Genomic DNA, 26,825 nt, shown 5'->3' on the forward strand with positions numbered 1-26,825 from the left:
ATCACTGCATTGTCGGAACTAGAAGCACAAGCATTCCGCTACACTCGCATTAACATCTGCTAACCATGTGTATGTGACAAATACAATTTGATTTGATTTGATTTGACCCACATTAAAACACCTAGGTAGAGCAGTGGTTATCTCGGTATGAGTATTATCTCTGTATTACCCACATTAAAACACCTAGGTAGAGCAGAGAGGACAGAGCATGTGGCTTTGCAACACACAGGTATTTCATCTCCAGACTGGGATGATTTTAACAGTGTAACTCCACACAGGCCTCATGCCTCTCAGGTAGGAAGGTACCAGAAATAAATTAATAAAAACCACAAAACTAATGAAGGAGCACACAGTCACCAACAATATGTCCCTGTTGTCAATACTTTCAACTGGCTCAGCTCGCTGTTACAGTACAGCACCACCAAGCAGGTCAAGAGGTGTGTTTTCCCTTCAGCATCTGCATGTGGCATAAGCTCACTAAAATGGTTAACCTTGGCTGTGAGTGATGGGAAAAAAATCTGACTACGGCAATTACTTGAATAATTCAATGGATGTTTTGTTTACAAACTTGCTGAGTAATTTGTCTTGTTTAAAAAAAGAATTGACTTCGCTATGGGCCCGTCAATGGGAATGGGAATTGGGCCGTGCTTCAGCTGAACTGCAGTACCAAAAATGCCCTCTGAGCACAGTGGAATGCATGCTTGTAGACTGGAAGCCTGGCCCCTTGATCCGAGAAGGGGGTAATTGCAGACCGCAATTTGGGGCGTTCTCTGATATCGGGTGTTTCATCGTATCAAGTTTACACCAATTGATGCTCCCCATTGGTCCTTAACCGTTTCTTTTGCGTTGGGGACAACCGAGAACTGTAGCATTGTAGCTGAGCTTAACCTTAACCCTTTTTCTAACCTTAATCTCAGTCTCCTAACCACCGTTAATTATCATAACCTGCCACGTTAGTTATCCAAACCTGCATGGTAAACAAATCCCTAACCCTCACCCTTTTCCTAACCTTAACCTCAGTCTCCTAACCTCCACTTTAATTGTCCTAACCTGCCACTTTAATGATCCTAACCTGTTATGTATGCTTTGTGCCTAGTTAAATAAATAAATAAACAAAACATTTAACAAATAGTCTCCATCAGTTTCATAACACCGAAACTGACCAATGTCATGTATCCATTTTTATTATATCAGGGAACATCCACATCAAGAAACTGTACAGTAGTTCTCCTACTGGGAGGCGCGGGAAATAGTTTAAAGAGCGATTGGTGCTGAGGACGCTATGGCAATGGATGCCCCGCAGCCTGTTGAGATTCATAATGTCGTTTACCAGTTGACGGATACCGATTGTAGAGATAAATTGTATGTGCGGCTGAAAGGTTTATGGGAGTTCAGGAATTAATATTGAAAGCATTGCAGGCAGTGGTGTAAAAAGTACCCAATTGTCATATGAGTTCAAGTAAAAATACTTGAGTCAAGGAAAAGATGAAATAAGTATCAAAAGTAAATGTAATTGCTAAAATATACTTAAGTATCAAAGGTAAAAGTATAAATAATTTCAAATTCATTACATTAGGCAAAATAGACAGCATGATTTTCTTGTAGTTTAAATGTACGGATAGTCGGGGGCACACTCCAACACAGACACAGGGCGCCGTTCCTAAATTCGCTCTGGCTAAATACTCTATCAGAGCACTCTGGTCTGAGTGCCAGAGGACAGAATAATTGATGAAAAACGAACGCCCAACACCCCTTGAATACGACCGGTGTCAGTAAACACAATATACTTAAGTACTTTACACCACTGATTGCAGGGAATACTGACTGAAGATGTTCCTCCCTACGAGGCCCATGAGACTGTGTAGGGATGTGATTTGAATCGGGCTGTGACTGAAGGAGTGGGATGTTTTTATTTATCTATTTTTGTATTTTTGTATTTTGTTTTGATGTCGTTGTTTCCACAATGGCCATGTATTTCTTTCAACAGTTTACTAACCTTACAGTAGGTGGAGGCAGACACGTTATATTGTGTAAACGTCAGTATACCAGAGAAGAAGATGACGCTGTTGCACGGTCATAGTTGGGAACAGGAAGTTCAGGGTAGAAAACGACAGAACTGTGTTATGTCGATAGTGGTTGTGTCCGTTTCAAATGTATTATTACAGGTTTGTAATAGCACGGTTTAAACTTTCTAATGTCGAAAGAATGTATATTATGTTAGGTAACAAATCCGTCAATGTATTATCACGTTCGGTAAAGGTTTTAATTGTATGTGTTATTTTGGGGTCAAATCGAGTGAGTGAAGAAGGTGATTAAAAACGATTTTTCAAGTCACATAGGTAGACTTTGGGTTTGTCTGAGTGTATGTACATAATTTCGTTAGTCATTTCATAAAGATTCCATTTATTTAAGTTCGTTTTTACATTTTCTTGGTTTTGTGTAAAATGATGCTTATGAGCTGGTAAATAGCCTCCGAAGCATCCTGATCTCGCGAGTTTACATGCACTGTTTCGTTAATGTAAGCTCGCGAGATCTGGATGGTTCGGACGAGGCTCGTCAAATGGCGGCTTCAACGGTTTTGGTCGTTTTCCTAGGAGTTTGCTCGTGGGGAAATGGCGACATGAGGCTGTGTGATGAAGTGTCAAAATAGAGAGAAGCTAGCTGAAGTTATCCTTCACCATTTGGAGAGAGATGCCAACTGCATGGAATGGCGTCGATTAATGCGGATGAATCGGAGCACGTGTCAAACTCATTCCATGGATGACCAAGTGTCTGCGGGTTTTCGCTCCACCTTTGTACTTGATTAATGAATTGACATCACTAATTAGTGAGGAACTCCCCTCATCTGATTGTCTATGTTTTAATTGAAAGGAAACAAATAAAACCCGCTGAGACTCCGCCCTCAATGGAATGAGTTAGCCACCCCTGAAACAATTGAAATGGAGAGAGAGTTTGAGAAGCAACAGCTGTGCTGGAATGCGATCAATGTGCGGGACAGGTCTGATGATATGGAGTGGGAGGATGAGGGCCTAGTATGTGAATGGTCTGTAGTGGAAAGACAGGAAGAACAGAGATAATGATACTGGAAGCAGAGGCGCATGTGTAGTTCAGAAACTCTAAAGAGGCCTATGGTAGGGAACTAGAGTAATAATGTGTTAGAGTGGAAAGTTGGGATGGTGTTTGAGGAGACCACAGGGCCTCATTTACACCCTGATTAACCAAGGATTAACCAAGGCCTTAAAGAGAGGTGAAGTTCAGCTGGGCAGGATCCGTGTCCATGAAAATGTAGATTGTTAATATCTTGTGCTGGTCAGGTTCAGCAAGGGAAGATTCTTCAATTGGAAAATCATAATGGGACAAAGCTCAGAAGCCATGACCCTGGAGCTGATGCTACATTGAAGGGAGTAATAATCTCAGTGGCTAGGTCCCAATATCTATGTCCATGGATGAATTGTTAAAGAACATGTGAGGGGACGGGTTGAAGCTGTGCTGGATGGAGATGATTCAGTAGGAAAGAGGGTTAAATAATAAAAATTATCAGTGCTGTTGAGGTGTTAGAAGGTTTTGTTTGGAGTAAATGTCAGTTGGCTTTTCATTGCCGATCATTGAGAGTTTTTGACGCTGCTCATGCAATCAACTCAGATGTATTTATAAAGCCCTTCTGGGACATCAGCTGATGTCAAAAAGTGCTGTACAGAAACAGGGTTCCCATGACAGCAGAATGAAATTGGAGAAGCAACAGTGAATCATCAAAAACTTTTTAAATGCCAAACCTAGAAAACCTTGAGAGGAATGTAGCTGTTGAGGGGTGAAAAGATGTGCTGTGCTGGGGGAGATTATAACAGAACATGGCCAATGTCCCAATGTGACAGTTAAATGAATTGTGTGGAGGACAAAATAGCAGCATTTGTGGATGCCAGGTGCAGAGAGATGCTCAGAGATATAAATCTGTCAGATGTATCATATGCAGAGGCTGTAATCATGGTGGAACTACAGTGCAGACTGATGGAGCTTCCATGGCTGGTCCCTAGTAAGAGGACCTACTGTCAGACTGTCTGGAGCTTCCATGGCTGGTCCCGTAAAGAGGACCTACTGCTAGACTGATGGAGCTTCCAGACTGGTCCCGTAGGAGAACAGTTGAGACTGATGGAGCATGGCTGGTCCCATCAAGAGGACCTACTGTCAACTGATGGAGCTTCCATGGGACTGGTCCCGTAGTAAAGAGGACCTACTGTCAGACTGATGGAGCATGATGGCTGGTCCCGAATGAGGACCTACTGTCAGACTGATGGAGTTCCATGGCTGGTCCCGTAGTAAGAGGACAGACTGTCAGACTGATGGAGCTTCATGGCTGGTCCCGAGTAAGAGGACCAGACTATGTCAGAATGGTCCCCGTATGAGTATCATATGGAGCTGGTGGTCCCGTAGAAGAGGAACTACTGTCAGACTGATGGAGCTTCCATGGCTGGTCCCGTAGTAAGAGGACCTACTGTCAGACTGATGGAGCTTCCATGGCTGGTCCCGTAGTAAGAGGACCTACTGTCAGACTGATGGAGCTTCCATGGCTGGTCCCGTGATGGAGCTAAGAGGACCTACTGTCAGACTGATGGAGCTTCCTGGTCCCGTGACTGGACTGATGGAGCTTCCATGGCTGGTCCCGAGGAGGACCTACTGTCAGACTGATGGAGCTTCCATGGCTGGTCCCGTAGTAAGAGGACCTACTGTCAGACTGATGGAGCTTCCATGGCTGGTCCCGTAGTAAGAGGACCTACTGTCAGACTGATGGAGCTTCCATGGCTGGTCCCGTAGTACCTACTGTCAGACTGATGGAGCTTCCATGGCTGGTCCCGTAGTAAGAGGACCTACTGTCAGACTGATGGAGCTTCCATGGCTGGTCCCGTAGTAAGAGGACCTACTGTCAGACTGATGGAGCTTCCATGGCTGGTCCCGTAGTAAGAGGACCTACTGTCAGACTGATGGAGCTTCCATGGCTGGTCCCGTAGTAAGAGGACCTACTGTCAGACTGATGGAGCTTCCATGGCTGGTCCCGTAGTAAGATGACCTACTGTCAGACTGATGGAGCTTCCATGGCTGGTCCCGTAGTAAGAGGACCTACTGTCAGACTGATGGAGCTTCCATGGCTGGTCCCGTAGTAAGATGACCTACTGTCAGACTGATGGAGCTTCCATGGTTGGTCCCGTAGTAAGAGGACCTACTGTCAGAACTGGTCTTTCTACTAGTCCTGACATGGTTTCGAGGCCTGTTCAGAAATCTTGCGTCCATAAATGCACTGTGACAAAGGATACTTTAATAGTGAATAATATGTACTTCATAGTTTTCATTTGTAAGGTTATCAACAACTTGGATTGTGTAAAGCAGAAATACCAGGTTGAAAGTTATCTTGTAAACTGCAGCAGAGTTGTTGGGGGTAACAGATGTTACTGTCGGTATGGTTTTTGATAAGCTGGATAACCTGGGGGTGGATTGTCTCAGCATGATATAAACCCCAATGTTTGCAAACGCAGAAAGGGATCTATTGATATAGTTTATTGGGGGGTGTGGGAGGGTTTTTGGGGAAGGGGAGGGTGTGGTAGAAGTTAATAGGTATTTCTTGGTTTATTTTCTTAGTACAGAATTAGACAGACATGCACCTTAAAGGTTTGTTTGTGGACCTCCATGATACCATAGGAGGTCTGCATCAACGGACTTCAGTGCAGGTAGTGCCTCATCAGAGAGAGAACATTTCAGTTGCTCTACAGTTCTGAAGCTGAATGTAATGATTATCAGTTCTTTACATGTGTACTAATATTCAGACACATTCAGTTGTTTCTATATTTATCTATAATTCAGGGTTTTCACACAGGGCTTCAAGTAAATAAATATTAGTGCCTGAAAAGTCCTTGAATTTGACTTGACACTGTACGACCCCATATAATTCTTAATATGGTGTGAACGGGAAATACATTTGGTTTTTTATTTTTTATTTTTTTTATTTCACCTTTATTTAACCAGGTAGGCTAGTTGAGAACAAGTTCTCATTTGCAACTGCGACCTGGCCAAGATAAAGCATAGCAGTGTGAACAGACAACACAGAGTTACACATGGAGTAAACAATTAACAAGTCAATAACACAGTAGAAAAAAAGGGGAGTCTATATACAATGTGTGCAAAAGGCATGAGGAGGTAGGCGAATAATTACAATTTTGCAGATTAACACTGGAGTGATAAATGATCAGATGGTCATGTACAGGTAGAGATATTGGTGTGCAAAAGAGCAGAAAAGTAAATAAATAAAAACAGTATGGGAATGAGGTAGGTGAAAAATGGGTGGGCTATTTACCAATAGACTATGTACAGCTGCAGCGATCGGTTAGCTGCTCAGATAGCTGATGTTTGAAGTTGGTGAGGGAGATAAAAGTCTCCAACTTCAGCGATTTTTGCAGTTCGTTCCAGTCACAGGCAGCAGAGTACTGGAACGAAAGGCGGCCAAATGAGGTGTTGGCTTTAGGGATGATCAGTGCTGATGATCATCACACCTGCTGGAGCGCGTGCTACGGATGGGTGTTGCCATCGTGACCAGTGAACTGAGATAAGGCGGAGCTTTACCTAGCATGGACTTGTAGATGACCTGGAGCCAGTGGGTCTGGCGACGAATATGTAGCGAGGGCCAGCCGACTAGAGCATACAAGTCGCAGTGGTGGGTGGTATAAGGTGCTTTAGTGACAAAACGGATGGCGCTGTGATAGACTGCATCCAGTTTGCTGAATAGAGTGTTGGAAGCCATTTTGTAGATGACATCGTCGAAGTCGAGGATCGGTAGGATAGTCAGTTTTACTAGGGTAAGCTTGGCGGCGTGAGTGAAGGAGGCTTTGTTGCGGAATAGAAAGCCGACTCTTGATTTGATTTTCGATTGGAGATGTTTGATATGAGTCTGGAAGGAGAGTTTGCAGTCTAGCCAGACACCTAGGTACTTATAGATGTCCACATATTCAAGGTCGGAACCATCCAGGGTGGTGATGCTAGTCGGGCATGCGGGTGCAGGCAGCGATCGATTGAAAAGCATGCATTTGGTTTTACTAGCGTTTAAGAGCAGTTGGAGGCCACGGAAGGAGTGCTGTATGGCATTGAAGCTCGTTTGGAGTTTAGATAGCACAGTGTCCAATGACGGGCCGAAAGTATATAGAATGGTGTCGTCTGCGTAGAGGTGGATCAGGGAATCGCCCGCAGCAAGAGCAACATCATTGATATATACAGAGAAAAGAGTCGGCCCGAGAATTGAACCCTGTGGCACCCCCATAGAGACTGCCAGAGGACCGGACAGCATGCCCTCCGATTTGACACACTGAACTCTGTCTGCAAAGTAATTGGTGAACCAGGCAAGGCAGTCATCCGAGGCTTCTGAGTCTGCCGATAAGAATATGGTGATTGACAGAGTCGAAAGCCTTAGCAAGGTCGATGAAGACGGCTGCACAGTACTGTCTTTTATCGATGGCGGTTATGATATCGTTTAGTACCTTGAGTGTGGCTGAGGTGCACCCGTGACCGGCTCGGAAACCAGATTGCACAGCGGAGAAGGTACGGTGGGATTCGAGATGGTCAGTGACCTGTTTGTTGACTTGGCTTTCGAAGACCTTAGATAGGCAGGGCAGGATGGATATAGGTCTATAACAGTTTGGGTCCAGGGTGTCTCCCCCTTTGAAGAGGGGGATGACTGCGGCAGCTTTCCAATCCTTGGGGATCTCAGACGATATGAAAGAGAGGTTGAACAGGTTGGTAATAGGGGTTGCGACAATGGTGGCGGATAGTTTCAGAAATAGAGGGTCCAGATTGTCAAGCCCAGCTGATTTGTACGGGTCCAGGTTTTGCAGTTCTTTCAGAACATCTGCTATCTGGATTTGGGTAAAGGAGAACCTGGAGAGGCTTGGGCGAGGAGCTGCGGGGGGGAGCTGTTGGCCGAGGTAGGAGTAGCCAGGCGGAAGGCATGGCCAGCCGTTGAGAAATGCTTATTGAAGTTTTCGATAATCATGGATTTATCGGTGGAGACCATGTTACCTAGCCTCAGTGCAGTGGGCAGCTGGGAGGAGGTGCTCTTGTTCTCCATGGACTTCACAGTGTCCCAGAACTTTTTGGAGTTGGAGCTACAGGATGCAGACTTCTGCCTGAAGAAGATGGCCTTAGCTTTCCTGACTGACTGCGTGTATTGGTTCCTGACTTCCCTGAACAGTTGCATATCACGGGGACTATTCGATGCTATTGCAGTCCGCCACAGGATGTTTTTGTGCTGGTCGAGGGCAGTCAGGTCTGGAGTGAACCAAGGGCTGTATCTGTTCTTGGTTCTGCATTTTTTGAACGGAGCATGCTTATCTAAAATGGTGAGGAAGTTACTTTTAAAGAATGACCAGGCATCCTCAACTGACGGGATGAGGTCAATGAGTGAAATAATATAGAGAAGACAAGGTTATTCATAAAATAGTACATAGTGCTGCCTGAAACATACTGTGATCTTGTACTAAATGGTTTTTGAGTCATTTATGCATTTATGTGAATTTAGGAAATCTACGATAGATTAAGTGCACTTATGTTGTGCAATTTAAAATGTGTATTTTGTGTCTAATGTGAATGAATGTATTGTCAGGGATTAGCTACCTGATCTACTGAAATTAGATAATTGAACAAGAAAAAATAGAAAATATTTTTACAGAATAAAGTGCCAGAACTGTCAAGAAAATAACTTTTGTGTCCGTTTGTCTTTATTACTACAGACCGACTCAGATTAAGTCTGAGGCTGTTAACATCAACAGTGAGGACAATCCCAGCCTGCCACTCTCCTTCCACACTGGGTAGAAACCTACAGTCACTGGGTCCTGATTGTGACAGTGGAGCCCAGTTTGCACTGCAGGATCCAGAGATGGCATCAGTGAAGCTGGAAGACTGCAGTCAAACACTGGAGCTGAATGTCAACATTAAAGATGAAGAAGAGGAGGAGAACATTAGGACAACTGTTAGTCATGATAAGAGCTGGTTCTATCTATAAGTTATCTTCATATATTAGACCTCCATAAGTTATGACCAGTCTATTGCTAGGTTGAATTCTGTAATTCTGACATCACACATCCCTGAACAACTCAAGACTTCACAGCGAAGCAAAACATTTAAAAACTTGTAACGCCTGCCTTTGCCCACACATTGTCTCAGGAACGTTGAAAATGTTTAATACCCTCAATCACCAAGTTAGGCATACCTCATTTCAAAATAGGCCATGGCATCATCACTGTCAATATTGAATTATGATTTGTTTGCTGCACAGAATATCAGATCTCAACAACGATTGGAGAAGTGTTGAACATAACCAGTAGACTACCACATCCTGATGATTTATATCTGATAATATTTTATAGATCACATTGTAGAAACATCTCAAGGATGATCAATGGAAACAGGATGCACCTGAGCTCAATTCAAAAGTTTGGGGTCACTTAACACCAGTCTCAACGTCAACAGTGAAGAGGCGACTCCGGGATGCTGGCCTTCTAGGCAGAGTTGCAAAGGCCAGTTTTAATGCTTCTTTAGTCAGATCCACAGTTTTCAGCTGTGCTAACATCATTTTAGAAGGGTTTTCAAACGGGTTTTGTAATGATCAATTAGCCTTTTAAAATGATACACTTGAATTAGCTAACACAACATGCCATTGGATCACAGGAGTGATGGTTGCTGATAATGGGCCTCTGTTCGCCTATGTAGATATTCCATCAAATATCTGCCGTTTCCAGCTACAATAGTCATTTACAACAATAACAATGTCTACACTGTATTTCTGATCAATTTGATGTTATTTTAATGGACAAACAATGTGCTTTTCTTTCAAAACAAGGACATTTGTAAGTGACCCCAAACTTTAGAATGTATTCATTTATTTCACCACTAATGGTAGTGTATTTATTTTTATTTTATTTTATTTTTTAACATTTATTTTATGTCCTTATCATACTGGTTATTGTCCGGAATTTTGGATGACTGACGTGCCCAAAGTAAACTGCCTGTAAACTGCCCAAAAGCCAGGATATGCATATACTTGATAGCATTGGATAGAAAACACTCTGAAGTTTCTAAAACTGTTAAAAAAATGTCTGTGACTATAACAGAACTGATTTGCCAGGTGAAAACCTGAGGAAAATCCATCTGGAATGTTTATCTTTTTAGGTCACAGGTTTTTTCAGTGCTTGCCTATGGGATACACAAATAGATAGGACCCAGATTGCAGTTCCTATGGCTTCCACTAGATGTCAACAGTCTTTAGAAAGGGTTTCAGGCTTGTTTTTTTTTTTTGGAAATTAACAGGTATTTGTAGTTTTTCCAAGGTGTCCCCCATTTCTAAAAGTAGTCATGTTGCACGCATCAACGAGAGTGCGCTCTTCGTTATTTATCTTCGCTATTAAACACACTATTCTCTGTCTTAAATTTGGTTTATTTAGATATTAGAATACCTGAGGGTTAATTAGAAACATTGTTTGACTTGTTTGGACGAACTTTACCGGTAGCTTTTTGGATTAGTTTGTGTGCATGTTGAACGAGTGACTTACTGAATCAAGCGCACCATCTAAACTGACATTTTTGGGATATAAGGAAGGACTTTATCGACGTGGGGAGCTGTCCTCAGATAATCGCATGGTATACTTTCTCCTTAAATCCTTTTTCAAATCTGACAACGCAGTTGGATTAACAAGAAGCTTTTAAATTATATAAGACACTTCTATTTTCATGAATGTTTAATATTACGATTTTTGTAGTTTGAATTTCGCACTCTGCAATTTCACCAGATGTTGTCGTAGGTGTCCTGCTAGCGTTTGGACATGCGCCCAAACAGGTTAACTAGGCAGGTCAGTTAGGAACAAATGTTTATTTTAAATGACGGCCTAGGAACAGTGGGTTAACTGCCTTATTCAGGGGAAGAACAACAGATTTTTACCTCGTCAGCTCAGGGATTCGATCTTGCAACCTTTTGGTTGCTCTAACCACTAGGCTACCTGTCACCCGGTATGGCCAGAAGAGGACTGGTCACCGCTCTGAGCCTGGTTCCTCTCTAGGTTTCTTCCTAGGTTCCTGCTTTCTAGAGAGATGTTTGTGTCCACTGTGCTTCTACATCTGCATGTATTGCTCTTTGGGTATTTTAGGTTGGGTTTCGGTTAAGCACTTTGACAACTACTGATGTAAAAAGGGCTTCATAAAATAAATTTGATTGACATGTATATCACACCAACTGACTGGTTCTTCTGATGTTTTTCACCTAGGAGACCATGTTGAGACATTCTCCACATCCAGAGAGCAAGAGCAGGAAGATCAGAGAGCCACGAGGTCTCATCACTGCCCACATTGTGAAGAGATATTCCCATTTCTATCAAAGCTAAAAATACACCTACAAATACACACAGGAGAGAAGCCATACGTCTGCATGGAATGTGGAAAATGTTTTAAAACATCAAATGTGCTAAAGGTTCATCAGAGAGCACACACAGGAGAGAAGCTTCATTCCTGCTCTGACTGTGGAAAATATTTTAAAACATCAAATGAGCTAAAAGTTCATCAGAGAACACACACAGGAGAGAAGCCTTTCTTCTGCCCTGACTGTGGAACTAGTTTCTCTCAACTTTCCCACTTAAAAGCACATGAACGTATACATACAGGTGAAAAGCCATACTCCTGCTCTGACTGTGGGGTTTTAAAACATCAAATGAGCTAAAAGTTCACCAGAGAACACAGTTTCTCTCATCTGGGCACCTTAAAAACACACCAACGTATACACACAGGAGAGAAGCCTTACTCCTGCTCTGACTGTGGGAAATGCTTCACAACGTCAACTGATCTAAAAGTTCACCAGAGAACACACACCGGAGAGAAGCCTTATTCCTGCTCTGACTGTGGAAAATGTTTTACAACATCAAATAAGCTTAAAGTTCATCAGAGAACACACACAGGAGAGAAGCCTTACGTCTGCTCTGACTGTGGAACTAGTTTCTCGCAACTTTCCAACTTAAAATCACATGAACGTATACATACAGGAGAGAAGCCATACTCCTGCTCTGACTGTGGAAAATGCTTCAAAACATCTACTAAGATAAAAGTTCATCAGAGAACATGTGCAGGAGAAAAGTCTTACTCCTGTTCTGACTGTGGGGTGAGTTTCTCTCGACTGAATACCTTAAAAACACACCAACATATACACACAGGAGAGAAGCCTTACTCCTGCTCTGTGGAAGGGTGGGCGTGTAACTCAAACTTCTAGCCAAAGGCTGCTGTGTTTAGAATCTCATCAAGGTTAACTGTAGCATTTTAGCTAATTAGCAACTTTACAACTACTTACTACTTTTTAGCTATTACTTAGCATGTTAGCTTAGCATGCAACTACTTAGTATGTTAGCTAACCTTTCCCCTAAAACCATTTAACCCCTCACCCCTAACCTAGCTAACATTAGCAACAACAAATTGGAATTCGTAACATATCATACATATTACAAGTTCCTAACAAATTGTATGAATAGCAATGCATAAAATAACATAAGAATTGTAATTCTTAACATACGATACTTCCTACAAGTCGTATTATACTGAACAACAATCTAAAAGCAATAATTTCAAAGATTTATAGTTTGTATAAGAAAATCAGTCATTTTAAATAAACAAGGCCCTAATCTATGGATATCACATGACTGGGCAGGGGCTCAGCCATGGGTGGGACTTGGGAGGGCATCGGCCCACTTGGGAGACAGGCCCAGCCAATCAGCATGAGTTTTTCCCCACAAAAGGTCTTGATTACATACAGAAATACTGCTCAGCCCCCTCCCAGACAATCCTGCAGGTGAAGAAGTCCTGGGCTGCCGTGGTTACATGTGATCTGCAGTTGTGAGGCCGGTTGGATGTACTGCCAAATTCTCTAAAAGGACATTAGAGGTGGCTTATGGTAGAGATATAAATATTGAAATCTCTCCTGCAGTCATCATGACAATTGCACATTCCCTGAACTTGAGATATCTGACATTGTGTTGTGTGGCCTTTTATTGTCCCCCAGCACAAGGTGCACTTGTGTAATGATAATGCTGTTTTATCAGCATCTTGATATGCCACACCTGTCAGGTGGATGGATTATCTTGACAAAGGCTGAAATGCTCACTTACAGGGATAGTAACTAAGTTGTGCACAACATTTGAGAGAAATAAGCCTTTTCTGCACATGGAACATTGCTGGAATGTTTTATTTCAGCTCATGAAACCAACACTTTACATGTTTAGTGTATATTTTAGTTCAGTTTATATTGGTAGTCCAATTTAGTGTAACCTAACATACTAAATGGAGTGGCACGGATGTTTTTGTAATACATAATACGTTTTAATCTGAGACCAGGTTGTCCCTCTGCAGTATTTTGTGAGAATGAGCTAGTAGACACTTCTTTAAAAAAACATTTTTTTTTACCTTTATTTAACTAGGCAAGTCTGTTAAGAATAAATTCTTATTTACAATGATGGCTTAGGAACAGTGTGTTAACTGCCTTGTTCAGAACAACAGATTTTTACCTTGTCAGCTCAGGGATTTGATCTAGCAACCTTTTGGTTACTGGCCCAAATGCTCTAACCACTAGGCTACCTTCCGCCCCTAACATGTATCAGATAGAGATGGTCACTTTTCACCACTAGTTTGGGGGGGGTGTTTTACAACTTTATTTAATGATACACAGTTTATGAAATGAATACGTGTGTTTATTAATTGTCTTTGAAACTAGATTCGTTATTTTAGTTACTAATCATGAATGTGTTTGGATATCTGCATTGAAGCAAACTTTATTGATCTGCCAATGAAAAATAAAGTTACATGAATATGTACTGGTCAACCTCTTCTTCTCTTTAGTATTCAGTTCTTCATATTAGATCTGACAGAATGAATGGTTCTCATGGTTGTATTCAGTTCTTCATATTAGATCTGACAGTATGAATGGTTCTTATGGTTGTATTCAGTTCTTCATATTAGATCTGACAGTATGAATGGTTCTTATGGTTGTATTCAGTTCTTCATATTAGATCTGACAGTATGAATGGTTCTTATGGTTGTATTCAGTTCTTCATATTAGATCTGACAGTATGAATGGTTCTTATGGTTGTATTCAGTTCTTCATATTAGATCTGACAGTATGAATGGTTCTTATGGTTGTATTCAGTTCTTCATATTAGATCTGACAGTATGAATGGTTCTTATGGTTGTATTCAGTTCTTCAAGATCTGAGTATGAATGGTTCTTATCGTTGTATTCAGTTCTTCATATTAGATCTGACAGTATGAATGGTTCTTATGGTTGTATTCAGTTCTTCATATTAGATCTGACAGTATGAATGGTTCTTATGGTTGTATTCAGTTCTTCATATTAGATCTGACAGTATGAATGGTTCTTATGGTTGTATTTAGTTCTTCATATTAGATCTGACAGTATGAATGGTTCTTATGGTTGTATTCAGTTCTTCATATTAGATCTGACAGTATGAATGGTTCTTATGGGCTGAGTGCCTGGAGTGTTTTTGTATGACTACATTCAGGAGTTCTCTCTGACCCTGTGATGTCACCAGCACATTAAGTACATTCATCTTAAGATAGCCAATGAGAGGGAGCTTGACCTCCTGTAGCAGTGGGACGGCCTTGAGACCAGAGGTGGCAGAACTGAGTGCTCGGGTTGGGATACAGGGTTTGAGCCTGAAGGTAGAGATGGAGCAGTTCCTCTTGCTGCACCGTAAGTAAACAATACTGACTTGTAGTGGATGTGAGCTTCGACTGGAAGCCAGTGGAATGTACGGAGGAGCAGGGTGACGGGGGGAACATGGGAAGGTTAAACACCCAGATGGACTGCAGTGTTCTAGATAAGTTCAGTGGAGACCCATCATTCAGGGCAGGTGAGCCACCTGTTTTGAGCCCCACAGTTTTAGCGATAAAACAGTGTGAAATAAATGATTTGTTTGCAAACAATGTATGAAAACATATAATTGAGTTATTAATAAAGCTGCATACAAACATGGTCTTTTTTTGTTTTCTTGAGTAAGGCAGCTCCAAAATGCAGGTCTTCAGCCTTCAGTGGAGGTGGGGCAAGCCAGCATAAAATACAGAGTGCTGTGCCGTTATTGGCTCAGTGTTCTGTCATTCATGGGGACAATCCGTCACTGCCAAGTCTAAGGGTAGAACTTTAAAATTCAAGCCCCTTGGGTGCTGCGAGAGAGTTACATTTGAAGTGCCGATACAAGAAGGCTCAAGGTCATTGTCCACAGATAAAATAACATCAAATCATGTGACATCTACAGTCGCTTTGATTGGACTGATCATGTCAACATAATACTTTCAAAATCTGAGCTAGCAGTCATCATCATGAATCAAGTTGACAATCTACTGGCAAATCCTTTTTAATCTTTGTCATATGAAGAGATATAATGATAAATTATAGATAAAACGTATCGGTGCTCATTGGCCATTGGACATAAACATCAAATTGCAAATTCAACAATGAGTGGTTTGGAAGGAATCAGTGGCTAACTGCAAGCATTGCAAAGCAATCATTAGCCTGCTATTCAGTGGAGTTGCTGTGTGGTCCCAAGTCTAAGATTAAGGGGCCTTTTTCCTAGTTTAAAATTGTAAACATTCAACATTGGCCGTGCTGTCAATGAAGCTTGATTTGTGACGTGCTCAAAACAACTTACCTCGATACTGAAAAATCTGACTTGAGTGAGTTCAAGACAACTGGGAACTCAGGGATTAGCAAGCTACGACTGGGAAAATACATTTTGAACTTTCATCCAACTCTGAATTGTACATTGGGAACTCGGGCCTCTTTCTACAGCTACGACCTGAAGATCACTGACGTCATCATTTTTTCCCTTTTTTCTTCTTCTTCGAGTTCCCAGTTGTCTTTAAAGCAAAATCCAGAGAATGACAGACTTTGATGACAAAATAAACATTTACATTTAAGTCATTTAGCAGACGCTCTTATCCCACGAAGGACTGCCGCGCCACCTTCCTATTCAAGTGAGCACAGCACAACAAGGTGAGTCCAAAAATGTCTTGTATGCTGCTGCATAAATGATATAACATGCCAGGGAGATGTGTGTACTGTAGCTAAGAAAGTAATACCAAGTGTATGTTGTGTAGTAAGATGTCAGTAGCCCATGTGCCTCACCCTAATAATTTGGTCTTGTTTCACCTCTTAATTTTGCCTACTGTTCTGACTTGGTGGTTCACATGTAGCCTATTACCTGTTTTTGAGAAATGTAATCATTGAATATTGTAAGAGTTTTCATTGTCTGCATATATGCCCCTTTATTTATCCTACGGTTCTGACTTGGCGTACAGGGAGAACACTGTAAGAACGGCCCATGTTCTGAAATCTGTCGCTGTCCATTTCAAAAGTGCTGAACAAATAGTTATATTGACTACGTCCGTCCTAGCTCGCTCATTAATGTCTTAATCAAAATTACAGATGCCCTCTTCTCCGCTTGTCGTCCCCTTATGCCATAGTTTGTATATATCAATTGTCAGTAGAAACCACATTTGTATAAGTAAGTCAGCCATGTTATTTTAAAAGGCAGTAAATGAGGCCTAATGAACTGTTTTGATGACAGACAAGGCTCCGCTGATAGCCAGGTGTAGCAGTGGTAAGTTGTTGGGACTATGGTGTTGGGTCCTAACAGTGTGTGGGCACCGTTATTGTGCAATTAATGTATTGTTTAGTGGCTTTGCTGGCATGCATCCCACTTTAATGATTTATTGATTTATTTAACTAGGCAAGTCAGTTAAGAACAAATTCTTATGAAGTCCTACCCCGGCCAAACCTGGACGATGCTGGGCCAATTGTGCGCTTCCCTATGGGACTCCCAATCATGGCCGGATGTGATTCAGTCTGGCTTCGGACCAGGGACTGTAATGATGCCTCTTGCACTGAGATGCAGTGCCTTAGACCGCTGCGCCACTCGGGAGCCCTTAAAAGGTTTACGCCCAACGTGGTGTAGGAGTTGGATGGCACAAACTGGGAGCCCAGCCAACAGAGATTTGATGCACTTGAGCTGAATTTTGAGTGTCAGAGCAAAGGGTCTGAATACTTATGCAAATAAGGTATTCATTTTTATAAATTTGCTAAAATGTATAAAAACCTTTTTTCGCTTTGTCATTATGGGGTATTGTGTCTATTGATGAGGAGTAAAAAACGCTTTTAATTAATTTTTGTATAAGCCTGTAATGTAACAAAATATGGAAAAAGTCAAGGGGTCTTGTATAATGCACTGTTATATGCTTCAAACTACAAATTTAAGGATCTGAAGTGGTAGAAACAATGGCATAATGGAACTGCATGTCCAATGGTTCTCTGTATTAGTATTACCCACATCAAGAGCGTTGACAGACTGTCAGTTCGTATCGCTCTCGGAGCGTTCAGAGCCACACTGGACGCTCTGGCGGAGGAGGAGGGTTGATTCAAGCGTTCTGACCTCACAACGGCAGTCAAGCATCCAAGATAACTGGTTAGCGTTGGCTGGCTTGCTGGCTACTTCCAGTACAAATCAGAGAACTCTGACCATTTTACTCGCCTTAGCAGAGCTGGTTAGGCTGTGTTCATGTTATCCAGAGCATTGGTGACTTTAACTTGTTAGAGAAGCGCTCCCGCTTTGGGAATCAAATCAGCGGAAATTTCAAGTGCGCCACGTATAGTTTTTGATAAAACTCAAACTTTCATTAATACACACATACAAGGTATTGAATTAAAGCTACACTCGTTGTGAATCTATCAACCAAGTCAGATTTGTAAAATGCTTTTCGGGGAAAGCATGAGAGGTTTTTATCTGATACCATGCACCCTCAAATACAGCAACGTCACCAAAAACAACAGATTTTGCGTTATCAGTCGCTACCCAAAACGCTGGAATAAAATATAAAACATTCATTAGCGTTGACGAGCTTCTTTCTTGGCACTCCTATATATCCCATAAACATCCCAGTTGGGTCTTTTTCCCGATTAAATCCGTCATTGTATAGCCAAAATGTCATTTTCTGAAGACCAGTCTGATGCAGGAATATTCTGTTTTCCAAGACGCAACGTCACTTTTTAAAATGACAAAAGGTGCCTATATACTTTTACAAAACACTTCAAATTACTTTTCTAACCCAACTTTAGGTATTAATAAACGTTAATTAGCTATACAATTCATGACGGGGCGATTTGTATTCGATAGGAGTGAGTCTGGAAATCACCGGCCATCTTGGTAATTTTAATAACTTCCTGTTGACAAACTGAAACCGGAAAGGCTAAAACGTCTAAGGATTTAGTCTGCTCAAAACAACAGCACTGGCGACATCGTGTGGAAGCTGTAGGCGTTTACATTACGGCTGGATATATTTTCGTTCGTCTTTAACAATACATTGACTGGCGTAGTAATATATTTTTTGTGTTTTTGGAGAACAGTTTTTCGAGGGATTTTTACTGCTAAACACGTTGTGTTATAGCCACAGACACGATTTAACCAGTTTTGGAAACCTCTGAGTGTTTTCTATCCACAGATACTATCCGTATGCATGTACTATATTCCTGGCATGAATAGCAGGGCGCTGAAATGTTGCGCGATTTTTAACAAAAAGCTAAGAAAATTCGCAACATCCTTATTTAACTGTGCTTCAGGCAACAATTTAATTACGCTTTTTTTGCCGACGTTTAAAAACACCGGCCGTATTCAAGGGACGTTGAGCGTTTGTTTTTCATCAATTATTCTTCCCTCTGGCACTCAGACGAGAGTGGTCTGAAATCGGAGTATATAGCCAGAGCGAATTTAGGAACGCAGGCTATGTCTGAGTGTTGGAGTGTGCCCCTTACAGGTTAGGATAATTAAAGTGGCAGGTTAGATTAATTACCGTGGCAGGTTAGGAGGCTGAGGTTAAGGTTAGGAAAATGGTTTGGGTGAGCTACAATGTAACAGATGTCAACAAATGTTGTCCCAACGCAAAAGAAACGGCCACGGACCAATGGGGAGCATCAATTGGTGTAAAGTAGATATCATGAAACACCCGATATCAGAGAACGCCCCTAATTGCGGTCTGCAATTACACCTTTTTCGGATCAAGGGGCCAGGCTTCCAGTCTGTAAGCATGCTTTCCACTGTGCTCGGAGGGCATTTTCGGTACTGCAGTTCAACTGAATCATGGCCCAATTCCCATTGACGGCCCCATAGCTAAGTCAATTTATTTTTTAATTAAACAAGACAAAGTACTCATCAAATGTGTAAACAAAACATCCATTGAAATATTCAAGTAATTGCCGTAGTCAGATTTTTCCCCATCACTCACAGCCAAGGTTTTAGATTCATGATATGAGGTGGGTGAGCTTATGCCACATGCAGATACTGAAGGGAAAACACACCTCTTGACCTGCTGTGCATAATTTAGGTTACGAAGGTGCAGCCTCGTCTCATAGACGAGGTGTAACATAGTAAATATAAATCCGAGACTCTCAAAACAGTATTATGTTACGTTTTTCTGGTTACAAAAGACAGACGGTTACTTAATACATGGAATTTGGTGGTGCTGTACTGTAACAGCGATCTGAGCCAGTTGAAAGTATTGACATCAGGGATATATTGTTGGTGACTGTGTGCTCCTTCATTAGTTTTGTATTTATTATTATTTTACTTCTGGTACCCTCCTACCTGAGAGGCATGAGGCCTGAGAGGCGTTACACTGTTAAAATCATCCCAGTGTGGAGATGAAACACCTGTGTGTTACAAAGCCACATGCTCTGTCCTCTCTGCTCTACCTAGGTGTTTTAATGTGGATAATACTAATACAGAGATAATACTAATACAGAGAACCATTGGACATGCATTTTCCATTATGCAATTGTTTTTACCATTTCAGATCCTTAAATTGTAGTTTATACAAGACCCCTTGACTTTTTCCACATATTTGTTATGTTACAAGCTTATACAAAAATGGATTAAATGCATGTTTTACCCCTCATCAATATACACATAATGACAAAGCGAAAAAAGTTTTTTATAAATTTGTCAATTTATAAAAATGAACACCTTATTTGCATAAATATTCAGACCCTTTCCTCTGAGACTCAAAATTCAGCTCAAGTGCATCCTGTTTCCATTGATCATCCTTGAGATGTTTCTACAATTTGATTGGGGTCCACCTGTGGTAAATTCAAATGTATGGACATGATTGGAAAAGGATCACACCTGTCTATATAAGGTCCCACAGATGACAGTGCAAGTCAGAGCAAAAACCAAGCAATGAGGTCGAATAAATTTTCAGTGGAGCTCCGAGACAGATTTGTGGTGAGGCACAGATCTGGGGAAGAGTACCAAAACATTTCTCAATTCTCTGTTGGCTGGGGTCCCCGCTTGTGTCTTCAAACTCCTGCCCTACATTGGGCACAAACCTTTTAAAGGCTCCCGAGTGGTGCAGCAGTCTAAGGCACCTCATCTCAGTGCAAGGGACATCACTACAGTCCCTGGTTCGAATCATAGCTGAATCACATCTGGCCATGATTGGGAGTCCCATAGGGAAGCACACAATTAGCCCAGCATCGGTGAGGATTGGCTGGGGTAGGCCTTCTTTGTAAATAAGAATTTGTTCTTAACTGACTAACCTAGTTAAATTAAATAAAAAAATTGGACGCATGCCAGCAAAGCCACTAAACAATACATTAATTGCACTATAACAGTGAGAAACGGTGCCCAAAAACTGTTAGGACCAACAGCATAGTCTCAACAACTTACCACTGCTTTCACCTGGCTATCAGCGGAGCCTTCTCTGGCAACGAAACAGTTCATTCAGCCTCATTTACTGCCTTTTAAAATAACATGGCTGACTTACTTAAACAAATGTGGTTTCTACTGACAATTGAGATGTACAAACTATGGCATAAGGGCCAATCCGTAATTTCGATTAAGACATTAATGAGCGAGCTAGGACGGACGTAGTCAATGTAACTATTTGTTCAGCACTTTGGAAATGTACAGCAACATAATTCAGAACATGGGCCGTTCTTACAGTGTTCTCTCTGTATGCCAAGTCAGAACCGTAGGATAAATAAAGGGGCATATATGCAGACAATGAAAATTCTTACAGTATTCAATGATTACATTTCTCAAAAACAGGTTATAGGCTACATGTGAACAGTAGGCAAAATTAAGATGTGAAACTAGATAAAATTATTAGGGTGAGGCACATGGGCTACTAACATCTTACTACACAACATACACTTAGTATTACTTTCTTAGCTACAGTATACTTAAATATCTTCCTGGCATATTACATAATTTATGCAGCAGCATACAAGACATTTTTGGACTCACTTTGTTGTGCTGTGCGCACTTGAACAGGAAGGTGGCGCGGCAGTAATTTCTGGGCATATTTTGTCATCAAACTTCATCAACAAATTATGGCATTCTCTGGATTTGTGGTGCTTTCAAAACAACTAGGAACTTGAAGAAGAAGAAAAAAGGAATCATGATGACGTCAGTGATCTTCAGGTTGTAGCCGTAGAAAGAGGCCCGAGTTCCCAATTTACAATTCCGAGTTGGATGAAAGTTCAAAACGTATTTTCTCAGTCGTAGCTTATTTTTCCCCGAGTTCCCAGTTGTTTTGAACTCACACAAGTCAGATGTTGCAGTACCGAGTTAAGTTGATTTGAGCGTGGCACAAATCAAGCTTCATTGACAGCATGGCCAATGTTGAATGGGAAAGAGCCCCTTAATCTTAGACTTGGGACCACACAGCCACTCCACTGAATAGCAGGCTAATGATTGCTTTGCAATGCTTGCAGTTAGACACTGATTCCTTCCACTGATTCCTTCCTTCAAGCGACTGTAGATATCACATGATTTGAAATTATCTGTGGACAATGACCTTAAGCCTTCTTGGATGGGCACTTCTAATGTAACTCTATGGCAGCACCCAAGGGGCTTGAATATTCCATTTCTTCCCTTAGACTTGGCAGTGATGTATTGTCCCCATGAATGACAAAACACTGAGCCAATCACAGCACTAAGCTCAGTATTTTCTGCTGGCTTGCCCCACCTCCACAGAAAGCACTGATCGAGGCTGAAACACCTGCATTTTGGAGATGCCTTACTCAAGAAAACCAAATAGACCATGTTTGTATGCGGCTTTATTAACAAGTCAATAACATGTTTTTTTACATTGTTTGCAAACAGATACATTATTTTCTCACTGTTTTATTGCTAAAACTGTGGTGCTCAAAACAGGTGGCTCACCTGCCCTGAATGATGGGTCTCCACTGAACTTATCTAGAACACTGCAGTCCGCCTGGGTGTTTAACCTTCCCAAGATCCCCCATGTCACCCTGCTCCTCCGTACATTCCACTGGCTTACAGTTGAAGCTCACATCCACTACAAGACAATGGTGTTTACTTACGGTGCAGCAAGAAGAACTGCCCCATCTCTACCTTCACGCTCAAACCCTGTATCCCAACCCGAGCACTCAGTTCTGCTACCTCTGGTCTCATGGCCGTCCCACTGCTACAGGAGGTCAAGCTCCCTCTCAGCCCAGTCAAAGCACTTCTCTGTCCTACTGTCATACTGTCATATCTAATATGAAGAACTGAATACAACCATAAGAACCATTCATACTGTCAGATCTAATATGAAGAACTGAATACAACCATAAGAACCATTCATACTGTCAGATCTAATATGAAGAACTGAATACTAAAGAGAAGAAGAGGTTGACCAGTACATATTCATGTAACTTTATTTTTCATTGGCAGATCAATAAAGTTTGCTTCAATGCAGTTATCCAAACACATTCATGATCAGTAACTAAAATAACTCATCTAGTTTTAAAGACAATTAATAAACACACGTATTCATTTCATAAACTGTGTAACATTAAATAAAGTTGTAAAATCATCCCCCCCAAACTAATGGTGAAAAGTGATCATCTCTATCTGATACATGTTAGGGGCGGAATGTAGCCTAGTGGTTAGAGCATTGGGCCAGTAACCAAAAGGTTGCAAGATCGAATCCCTGAGCTGACAAGGTAAAAATCTGTTGTTCTGCCTCTGAACAAGGCAGTTTACCCACTGTTCCTAGGCCATCATTGTAAATAAGACTATAATTACACGCCCACCCTTCCACAGAGCAGGAGTAAGGCTTCTCTCCTACGTGTAAACGTTGGTGTGTTTTTAAGCTGCCCAGTTGAAACTCTCCCTACAGACAGAGTCAGACCAGGCTGAGAGGGAAGCAGTACCACCCAGTCAATTGGCAGACTAGTGTTTGTTTTCAAAATGAGAAGAATAACAGAGGGTATTCAACACCAAGTGCAAATCTTTACAGTAGAAGCCAACAAAACACACTAAAACTGACAAGGTGCACACTGATTGGTAAAGTAAAGAGAGGCTAAAATTCTATAACGCTCCCTTTCCTCTGCACAGTTCTCTCACAGTGAGAACCAATAGGATTACAGTGTTCTACGCGTTCTTCATTTGATCCAATTACAACTTCTTTTATGAGATGAGAATTAAGTGATGGAGTGACTTTATTCTTAGCTGGTCCGAGAACCGATGAGGCTTTTCTCCTTAACCTCACTAGGGTAGGGGTCACTATTTTCACCTCCGGATTAAAAGCGTTCCCAAAGTAAACTGCCTGCTACTCAGGACCAGAAGCTAGGAAATGCATACAATTAGTAGAATTGGAAAGACAACACTCCAAAGTTTCTAAAACTTAACAAATATTTGTCTGTGAGTATAACAGAACTGAAAAGGCAGGCAAAAACATGAGGAAAATTCATCCAGGAAGTGCCATTATTTTGAAATGGCTGTTTTTCCAATGAAAGCCTATCCACCATTTAAAGGGATAAGACCCAGATTCCGTTCCCTATGGCTAACACTAGATGTGAACAGTCTTTAGACATTGTTTCAGGCTTGTATTCTGAAAAATGAGGGAGAATGACCACATTGAGTCAGTGGATAGTGGGATGTCCCCAGAGCTGGGTCCTGCAGAGCGCACCTTTCTTGTTTTTCTTCTATATTGACGACGCTGTTGCCAGTTTAAATATTATCGATTATTTAGGCTAAAAACAACCTGAGGATTGATTATAAACATCGTTTTACATGTTTCTACAAACTTTACGGATACTATTTGGAATTTGTCTGCCTCTTGTGACCTCATTTGAGCCGTTGGATTACAGAACAAAATGTGCCAACAAAATGGAGGTTTCAAGATATAAAGAGGGACTTTATCGAACAAAATGAACATTTATTGTGTAACTGGGAGTCTTGTGAGTGCAACCATATGAAGATCATCATATTTCTGACTTTTGTGACTAGTCTACTTGGCTGGTAACTGTATGTAATGTTTTGTGTGCTGAGCGCCGTCCTCAGATAATCGCATGGTTTGCTTTCGCCTGAAAGCCTTTTTGAAATCTGACATGGCGGCTAGATTAACAACAAGTTAAGCTTTATTTTGATGTATTACAATTGTGATTTCATGAAATGTAAATATTTATAGTAATTCAATTTGAATTTGTCACTCTGCAATTTCACCGGATGTTGACCAGGTGGGACGCAACCGTCCCAGGTACCCAAATGAAGTTAATGTATACGTTGGTGTGTTTTTAAGTTGCTCTGGTGAGAGAAACTCTTCCCACAGTCAGAGCAGAAGTAAGGCTTCTCTCCTGTGTGTGTTCTCTGGTGAACTTTTAGCTCAGTTTATGTTTTAAAACATTTTCCACAGTCAGAGCAGTGGTAATGCTTCTCTCCTGTGTGTGTTCTCTGATGTACTTTTAGCTCAGTTGATGTTTTGAAGCATTTTACACATTCAGAGCAGGAGTAAGGCTTCTCTCCTGTATGTATAAGTTCATGTGATTTCAAGGTACCCGAACGGGAGAAACGTTTTCCACAGAAAGAGCAGTAGTAAGGCTTCTCTCCTGTATGTATACGTTCATGTGATTTCAAGGTACCCGATAGGGAGAAACTCTTCCCACAATCAGAGCAGGAGTAAGGCTTCTCTCCTGTATGTATTAGTTGGTGTGCTTTTAAGTTGGTCTTTTGAGAGAATCTCTCCCCACAGTCAGGGCAGTAGTAAGGCTTTTCTCCTGTATGGATATGTTGGTGTGTTTTTAAGGTATCCAGTCGAGAGATACTCACCCCACAGTCAGAGCAGATGAAAGGCTTCTCTCCTGTGTGTGTTCTCTGGTGAAGTTTTAGCACCGTTAATGTTTTGAAGCATTTTGCACATTCAGAGCAGGAGTAAGGCTTTTCTCCTGTATGTGTTCTCTGATGAACTTTTAGCTCAGTTGATGTTTTGAAGCACTTTACACAGTCAGAGCAGAAGTAAGGCTTCTCTATTGTGTGTGCTTTCTGATGAACAGTTAGCCCAGTTGATGTTTTGAAGAATTTTCCACAGTCAGAGCAGGAGTATGGCATCTCTCCTGTATGTATACGTTCATGTGATTTTAAGTTATCCGATCGGGAGAAACTTTTTCCACAGTCAGAGCAGGAGTAAGGCTTCTCTCCTGTATGTATTTGTTGGTGTGCTTTTAAGTTGGTCTTTTGAGAGAATCTCTCCCCACAGTCAGAGCAGGAGTAAGGCTTCTCTCCTGTGTGTATTTTTAGGTGTATTTTTAGCTTTGATAGAAATGGGAAAATCTCTTCACAATGTGGGCAGTGATGAGACCTCTAAGCTCTGTGATCTTCCTGCTGTTGATCTCTGAGTGTAGAGAATGTCTCAACATGGTATCCTGTGTGAACATCAAAAGAACCAGTCAGTTGGTGTGATTTTCATGTCAGTCAAATGTATTTTATGAAGAACTTTTTACATCAGTAGTTGTCACAAAGTGCTTAACAGAAACCCAGCCTAAAATCCGCCAAAGAGCAAGCAATGCAGGTGTAGAAGCTCAGTGGCCACAAAAAAACTCACTATAAAGCAGGAACCTAGGAAGAAACTCAGAGAGGAACCAGGCTCAGAGTGTTGTCTCTCTGGCTGTAACGGGTGACAGGTAGCTTAGTGGTTAGAGCATTGGACTAGTAACCGAAAGGTTGCCCTTTACTTGAACCTTTATTTAACTAGACAAGTCAGTTCAGAACAATTCTTACTAACAATGGCGGCCTTCCGGGGTAACAGTGGGTTAACTGCCTTGATCAGGGGCAGAACGAGATTTTTACCTTGTCAGCTCAGGGATTCCATCCAGCAACCTTTAGGTTACTGGCCCAACGCTCTAACCACTAGGCTACCTGCCGCCCCTTATATGAACTGTAACTCAGTAAAATTGTTGAAATACTTCACTCAATCCTGTTTTAAAAAGTATCCCTGTGTGACATTCCTTGACACCAACCAGAAATGTTTCCTTGGCCAAATATTCCCAGATTTTCATAAAACAGCCAAACATGTTCTCTTGTTTCTATGTCAGCAAATGTTGAACGAGACAAAAGAGTAGGCAAGGTGAGCATCAATCACTAGTTCGGTGCAGCAGACTGCAGGGGTGTAGTGCTGTAAGAGTGATGAGCCGCCACAATGGTGTTTGTTTAGTAAAGTTAGATCAATGACTTGGACGATCACCTAATGATTAATTAGTAGTCCACATCACCAAATATTATAGCATAACATTACTGTTACAACAAACAAAAAAAACTAATATCCTACGAGATTTTAGGATGGTTTGCTGAATCGTCCCGAACTCAACAGCGCCATGAGGTAGAATGTAATAGTAGTAATTCAAGAAGATTTAAATGCATATTCCCATGGAATTGATTGAGATCAAACTATTGGGATGCAGACGCAGCTTGGTCATTTCAC

General features: G+C 41.5%; 1 protein-coding gene and 1 pseudogene across 1 annotated transcript; one reads left to right on the top strand and one right to left on the bottom strand.

Moving 5' to 3' along the window:
- The first annotated feature begins 2,071 nt into the window (after positions 1–2,071).
- On the top strand, positions 2,072–13,885 carry LOC135573338 (gastrula zinc finger protein XlCGF17.1-like). Its single transcript, XM_065022384.1, is given in 3 exon segments — positions 2,072–2,165; positions 8,763–9,001; positions 11,289–13,885. A coding segment is annotated over 1 exon segment (831 nt). The 5' UTR covers positions 2,072–2,165; positions 8,763–9,001; positions 11,289–11,449; the 3' UTR covers positions 12,281–13,885.
- Positions 13,886–22,756: 8,871 nt separating this feature from the next.
- LOC135572496 (gastrula zinc finger protein XlCGF17.1-like) overlaps positions 22,757–26,825 on the bottom strand; it is a 5,040-nt pseudogene continuing 971 nt past the window's right edge.

The sequence above is a fragment of the Oncorhynchus nerka genome, linkage group LG2 (assembly GCF_034236695.1).
Source record: "Oncorhynchus nerka isolate Pitt River linkage group LG2, Oner_Uvic_2.0, whole genome shotgun sequence".
In the NCBI taxonomy this organism is placed as follows: domain Eukaryota; kingdom Metazoa; phylum Chordata; class Actinopteri; order Salmoniformes; family Salmonidae; genus Oncorhynchus; species Oncorhynchus nerka.